This window comes from Triplophysa rosa, linkage group LG20, assembly GCF_024868665.1.
Source record: "Triplophysa rosa linkage group LG20, Trosa_1v2, whole genome shotgun sequence".
Taxonomy (NCBI): domain Eukaryota; kingdom Metazoa; phylum Chordata; class Actinopteri; order Cypriniformes; family Nemacheilidae; genus Triplophysa; species Triplophysa rosa.
The window spans coordinates 4,452,639-4,460,465 of NC_079909.1; the positions used below are offsets into that span (position 1 = coordinate 4,452,639).

Sequence of the window (7,827 nt, forward strand, 5' to 3'; positions counted from 1 at the left end):
GAAAAACAGGATCACAGGAACACTGACAAGCACGATACACCTACACGTATGTAATACACGGGCACAGGACAAAGAAACAAGAGGGTATATATAGGTAAGACAAACGAGGGATAACGACATGGGGCAGGTGTGGTTAATCAAACACTCAGGGAAGGATAACAAGGAAACGAGAGGAGCGGGGCCAATGACGAGACACTGGAGAGAACGCATATTATTGTCAAAAGAACAATAATATGTTTCTCTCCACACCAAACCAAAGACTTTGTCATGGCTCTGCTACAAAACATGACTAAATGAAGCAGAGCCATGACAGTTTCATATATGTATTTGTATATAATATGTTTTTTTTTGTTTTCGTTTTGTTCACAAGTCCCTGCCCATTTGTATTTTTTCATTGTGTCTGTTTATTGAAAAATATAAAAAGTGAAAAATATTTTTTTTTTGTGACGTCAAACCAAGCATTGGCAAACTTAGTGGTAGAGCAGCAAAAAGACACACAAAATGGTCAATTTTTATTATAACAAGATCAAACTTGACACAACACTTTTTATGTGATTTTTCTTTAGAAATAAAATCTTTATTTAAGTTAAGAGGTTTTAAACCAGCAGGTGGTGCCACAAAACTCAGATGGTATTATCAGATCATTGTAGTCTTCTATCTATGTGGAACAAAATATTGCTCAAATACAGCTGGACATCCAGTTTTTAGTTGACATTAATGTTATTTTTAAACAGTAATTCAGTCATTGCATTAATTACTGCATACTGTACATGTTTAGGTGGAAAATAGAAAATGAAGATGAATGTGCTGTATAGGTCCCAGATCACAGGTTTTAAATTAGCACCTCACCATAAAGTGATGTCTAGCAGCAGTTTACCCAGAATAATCCTGTTCTTAATGTGTGAAGATCTGTGTATCAGGTTGAATCGTGTGTTTTTCAGAAGGCAGGGCGAGGGAAGGCTCAGGGCGAGGTGATGCCCACTCTGGACATGACACTCTTTGATTGGACAGATTATGAGGATATGAAACCTGTGGACACGTGGCCATCCAACAGAAGGAAAGGTATGAAGGCACCTGCTCATAGTTTTAAGATTCTGTCTGATATATAAAATCAAGATCTTTAAGGTGATCGAGACCATTTAAAGATCAAGGAAAATATTTGATTATGAGATGTAAGTCGCGCAGATTGTTGAATCTCTAGGCGTTCATTATTTGCAATCTCAGTCCTGTTTGATGAATAAAGGATCCGTAATGTGTGACTGTATGTACTGTATGTCTACATTTGTATTTTCTTCCTACATAGATAAACGGCGTAGCAAAAACAAGAGCAGTGCGAACACAACGCTTGATGCTGATGTCATCGAACCATGTGACCATCATCTTGATTGCCTCCCTGGTAAATACACCTCCATAAATGTTTCATATTACCAATTTACATGCGTTCATTGGTGAAACATACTGGTTTTTACTGTATGGTTAATAATACTGTTCTTATAGGATCCTGCTGTGACCTAAGAGAACATGAATGTAATCCTCACAACCGCGGCCTGAACAACAAGTGTTACGATGACTGCATGTGTGAGGAGGGTGAGTGTCATGTGTCTTCAAGAACAATTTTGTTTTGGTTTTAGTTCAATCCTAACAAAAGGTTATATTTTGTTTAAAGAGGATGAAGCATGTGTTTGAGATCAGTAAAATGTTTTGTATTGTGACAACCACATCAACATCAACAACAACATCATCAACAACGACAATAATAATAATAATTTAAGATCAGTAAAATATTTTGTATTGTGATAATAATAATAACAACAATAATGACAATGATGATAATAATAATAATAATAATTTGAGATCAGTAAAATGTTTTGTATTTTGACAATAATAATAATAATAACAAAAGTAACAACAAATAATAATAATAATTGTTGTTGTTATTATTATTATTGTTATTATTAGTAGTGTTATTGTTGTTGTTGTTAATAACAATATAATGATAATTATATCATATTAATTTCATTGTATTAGTAATTAAAATATTAAATTAACAATAATTAAAATACGAATTATTATATACTATTTTCAGGTTCTACTCCGCTAATTTGTTGTTATTATTATTATTGTTATTAACAACCGTATAATTTCTTTCTGCAATTGTTTTCTGTTGATTTGAAGGATGAAATGAGCGTCAGATGTTTTATGAAACTTTTAAAAATCTTTTAGGTTTGCGTTGTTACGCCAAGTTCCACCGCAAGCGAAGAGTGACCCGACGGCGCGGCCGCTGTGTGGAGCCAGAATCAGCCAACAGCAACCAAGGCTCCTTCATCACCATCTGATAGGCATACAATAACACCACATCCTCATTCACACTCCATGAACTGAGTCTAGCCTGAACAACAGCGGATCCGTCAAAGCCACAGTATTAATGTACATATGCTGTGTGTCAACTGTTTGTAACAGTTATCTGTACTGCACAGATTCATTTACACTTAATTCATGTCAGGAGGAAATACGTCTTTTTCTACTGATCAATGTAACACTAATGTCAAGAACTACTGCAACTCTTGAATTGTTATGAGGGCTGTCAAACTGTGTAAAAATATCAGATCGATATGGAAATTTTCAAAAAAGCAATTTTTTGATCCAAGCAACTGAAGCACCACCTTCATGTTTGTGCGAGTCCTCATTCTCGCATAATCACATTCATCCTCAAACATGTTGTTGTGTTCAGACACAGCCGGAGTAAAACGGGACAGTTTTAAAATGACTTCGTGCTTGGCATGGCATGCTAAAAAAGGCATTTGTGACAAAAATGTCTGTACGTGTGTTGCAAAATAACACAGATTAACCTGAATGCATCACGCAACAAACAAACAACTGATCAATGCTTTTTCCTGTCACAATTCATGTCTTTGACAAATATTTTCTGTATCAAATAATGATACATGCATTTAATTTGCATTAACAATCATCATACATTTTTAATTAATTGACAGCCCTAATTCTATAATGGATGTGTATTAGTTTTCTGTAATATATGCTTTATTTATTCTCCTACGGTCACACACTGCTGTGGATGTTATGTTGAAGTGTGCAGCTGTGTGTCCTCATGACAGAATGATGGATTGATGAATGAGTGTTTGTGATGGGCTGGAGGACCAGAGATGGACAGCAGAGAGATGGATGATCGTTGCGCTTCTTTATGGTCTGACACTCCCGCGTGTCACTGTCTTGATTCAACTGTTTAATAGAGTTTTACATTAGCAGGGCTATAGAAACGCCCTTTAGTCTTTGTAAAGTCCTTTAACGCATCATTCTGTCACCTTGTTTTCCACTGGAGACTTGTCGCTCCAAAAAATGTCAATTATTTTTAACTGAAATGCCAGAAATAAACTTCTCTGTGGACACTGGATCACCGTTCTTTCACAGATGTTGAAGAACAATGGCTCTCTCTCTCTTTATCTATCTCTCGTGTATATCTCTATGTTTAAACCATGGTAACAATCTCAAGTACAGATTTGTTTTAAGGGCAATGTACTTTGTATTAAAAAATGTGTAGCAGTGTGGTTTGTGAGCCAAATCTTATGTTTGGTCTCAAAAGGTATTCAGGAATGAATTGGTTTTAATAGAAATTACTGTGAATGTCTCGGTGTGTGAATCTTTGGTTCACTTCAAATGTCATGTAAAGCTTTGAGATGTATCATCAAACCATCATCGCCACATCATTCTTCGACACAAACATCTACAAAGCAATCTTGAAAAAACTCCCGCCAGACTCTTGATCTCCTGAATCTTGAATCTCTGAATCTTTCTCTAAAGTCCCTCATCAAAGAAATGCCATCGTCTTTATCTGATCTGAAGAGGCCATTCCTTTTATGAACCACGACATCAGGATCCTCAGGCAGTGTTTGATGCATCTGTAAAGTTTTCTGAGAAGAGCTCTCTGGAGTGCACAGGCGCCGTCTCTGACCCGGACGCTCTCCGCCTGCAGATCGGGTGATCGCGATCGCCCTCTTCGGCTTTGTTCATTTACTTCCTTTCCGCTTATTGTCACACTACCCCATGAGTCCCTGTGTTTTCTGTTATTTACGACCCTGTATAGAATAATGCACTGTAAGTGAGTCTTATGGTCCTAACTGGTGCCGGAAGGTGCCGACGGGACTCTCAGTGCTAACACCACAAGTAGAACCTCTGGGTCTCTTCATACATATTAGTCTTTCGCAAAAGAGGAGCGTTGATGGAAGTACCTGCTTTTTGTCGTGTTCGTGTTCCAGGAACTGGGAGCGATTTTAGTTCAGGGTCTAATCCAACACAGTATAAACTAACAGTGATGCAAGTGTACGTTCACTGGCTCAATGCATGTAACAGAACATCACACTAAAGTGTTAAAAGATGTAACCCTGCACAGACAACAAAAACACAGCTCCATTTTAAAAAGTATGATTCAATATGAGCCGAACAGACGACATGTGCACCGATCATGTAGTTTTTGTAGTTAAATCACCCATGCTGAAGCATCACCCTGCACAGCTGCACACCACCACAAATACATTTTTACAAGTTATGTTTGTCCCAGTAAACACACTCGGCTGTACCCAAAACGATCTGAAAAAATCAAAGCTGCAAAGCACAAAAACTCAAAAAGACGCATTACCTTCCTCCCACACCCGTTTTTAGTACACCCTTGAAAAGACCTCAGCATGCTCTTGTGCTTTTAAAGCAGAGCTGATGTATTTTTGATGCAGTCTCACGCTGGGCTCGGACGGTCTTGGAGTGCGGCCATAGGAATGATAGATCACATTCACACACATACTGGAAAACACCATCACCTTAGGACCTGCCTGAACTGCAAAACAGCCAATAAAGTATGAGGTACTAAGGGAGAGAGAAATATATTTCTTTCCATTAGAATACACTGAATACACATCATTCACCCAAACAAATCAAAGGATGTGAAAGATGTTACTGTATGATTGAAGAAACTGTGTTGCTTAAGTGTTGGAAATAGATTCTTCCTTTTTTTATCCTGTTCTTTGATTTAGCTTCATCTATGCTTTTCTCTAACAAGCATGCATGAATTTCCTATTGTACTAATTCATACAATATCATCAACTCCTAAAAAAAGCGTGTTGTAAACTGGCTCCCTGACACCAAAATTTGATGGCTCAGCCACAATAGCACGTTAGTGCAAAGGTGTACTTTTATTTACAGTGTCCAATAGTCCCCAAAATTAGCCAAAATACTTACAAAAACAAGGAAAAAATATATATATACAGTCCATATACACAGTACAGTGGCCAAAACGTATCCTTCCTCTCCAAGGATAAAAAGGTAATGTATCGTACCATTCACACCACTCCTTCACTCCCCCCTCCCATTTAAAATGAGAACCGGGCTTATAAAGCAAAGGCTCCACCCACTTGGAATAAACCAAATAACCAATAGGGTATGTATAGATATATTATATTTTGATATAAATATATAGTTAAACACATACAACAAACATATATAATTGTCTTAATATACCGTACATGTGTTTCACATACTAACAATAAAGTACCTTTTCTCTTTCTTCCCCCAAGACACATTTAGCCTTAAGACAGTCCAGCACTCCAGTAAAAGCGCAGGCGCAGCGCGAAAGGACCTCTATTTAAGGAGCCGCGAAAATCCGCCCGTGTTTAGCCCCTGGCGCTTGCCGTAGCCACAGAGTGCTGGACGCCAAAGACAAGACACAACAAAACAACCGACAGCACAACCCGGCAGACAAGATGCCAAACAGCTGAAAACACAATGACAAAACTAAACATGTATTCAGATAAGTAAATAAAGATGCGTACTTAAAACTTATCTGGTGCTAGCGTGTGTTTATTTAATATGTTGCTAGCCTGGGAGAAATGTAAAACAATGACTGTGTGTGCATGTATGACCACCAGAGCGTTAACGCAAATCCCCATGTGCACCCGAGAGAGCGGCTAAAACTGTAAATGTGTGAAAAAACATGTTACGAATTGAATAGAGGTGGGAGTATACGTGCTGTCCTAGCCAGTGACAGAGTCCTCTGCCACACTGACACAGGGTGGCTGTGGGCGCTTGACATGTTTTATGAGCTGAAACCCTTTGGGTGATATGATTCGGAATATATACTGATGTACAGATATCAAGAATTAAGTTTTTTACTAGTTGAAATTCGATTTTTGATATCAAGAATACACATTTCTGCGAGTGATGACGTCATTGTTGATATCAAGAATACACATTTCTGCGAGTGATGACGCCATTGTTGATATCAAGAATACACATTTCTGCGAGTGATGACGTCATTGTTGATATCAAGAATTCATATTTTTACTAGTAAAAATTTAATTACTGATATCAAAAATAGTCATTGTTACTAGTAGAAATTCCATTGTTGATATCAAAAATTATAATTTTTACTAGTAAAGTAGTCAAAAATTCATATCCTGAGAATAATTAAAAGCTAATTCGGCTTGCCATACTTCTGGCTGAATGAAAAGATTTGAAGTAGATTTCTTTCCAATACTGAAAAATATGTACTTTCATGTAAGGACTAGGTTGTGCACTTTCTGTATCAGGTGAAAAACAAAGAAAATGCAATTTCATTTTTTTTATTTATTTTTACTTCCACAATCCAAAAGTATCACTACTTCAGACTGGCACCACCTGACTCATAAACATAATAGCTTTTAATCATTAAAAGCTATTATGTTTATGAGTCAGGTGGTGCCAGTCTGAAGTAGTGATACTTTTGGATTGTGGAAGTAAAAATAAATAAAAATAATGCATTTATTGAAATGTCATTCAACAAACAAAGCTTATTTAAACATATTGTTTCTGTTTCAAAAATATTCATTAGATCAATTTTAAAAGGAATTTTTTTAATGCATTTATAGAAGCTTATTTATGACGTTTAAATAGGATGTTCTGATTGGTTGGTGTGGTGTTTGTTCCGCCCCTCCTCCTATGTAATTCGACAAGTAAGTAAAAAGTGAGATTGACGAGCGCAGCATTTTCCACAAAATTGAACATTTTCAACTCTCAGCAACTGGAAAAAAATTGAGTCAGCGGATAATATGCCAGCACGGCACCTCCATTGGAAACAACTGAAAAACATGTGGTGGCCTCGAAAAAATGGTTTGGAGGACACTGGCCATACAGTCTTAAATAAAAAGAGCCCTTTGCACAAATCTACACAAATCTCTGTGATTCACAGTTACAGTTTGTGGATAAAATTAAATATTATTATTAAAATAAGTATTATAATTAACATTATTCATGACGGCAAAGTTGAACAGTGTTCATAAATGACAAAGCCTATAGTAATCTCTCATGTGCATCATCATAACACTGGGCTTTGTGTGGACGAGCTCATTAGAGTTCAGAGGTCAAACAGTAAGATCGTCTCTTCTGCCAGACGTCACTCAAACAACAACAGAGACTCATTACCCAGAGGATGTCAGAAACACAACACACTCATTCAATCAGAGCCATCTGTCAGCCTTAAACACTGACACGTGCTTCTGATGAACTGTCAGGGCTGTTATTAAAATCGTGGACCTCTACTGGCTAATTGGACAAGTGTATGATCTATCAAACTCTGCTTGGTCGCTTTTTGTTAATTTCTAGCTCAATAAGCCTGTATGTTTTTTTGGTGCAGGACATTTAACAAAATCATAAATGAGCAATGGCTATACAGTTGTTAAGTTATAATGAATGAGCCCCGCCCAGGGGCAAAAGCAATTTGGAATTAACATTTAGTCACATTCAGTTGATTTAGTCAGCCAATGGATTTGACTGCTGTCTCATTTG

At 37.1% G+C, this 7,827-nt stretch overlaps 1 protein-coding gene across 3 annotated transcripts in view; it reads left to right on the forward strand.

Annotated features, from left to right (window-relative positions):
• Positions 1-3,527, forward strand: part of draxina (dorsal inhibitory axon guidance protein a) — a 27,380-nt gene extending 23,853 nt beyond the window's left edge. Inside the window, exons 4-7 of one of the 3 annotated variants that reach the window (XM_057362687.1) lie at positions 945-1,062; positions 1,304-1,396; positions 1,498-1,587; positions 2,224-3,527. In XM_057362687.1, the coding sequence (XP_057218670.1) occupies positions 945-1,062; positions 1,304-1,396; positions 1,498-1,587; positions 2,224-2,336 (414 nt within the window). In that variant the 3' untranslated portion in view covers positions 2,337-3,527. Of the gene's footprint in view, positions 1-941; positions 1,063-1,303; positions 1,397-1,497; positions 1,588-2,223 lie in introns of all 3 variants that reach the window. The other 2 variants (XM_057362685.1, XM_057362686.1) reach the window with 2 other exon arrangements.
• The last annotated feature ends 4,300 nt before the right edge of the window (positions 3,528-7,827 follow it).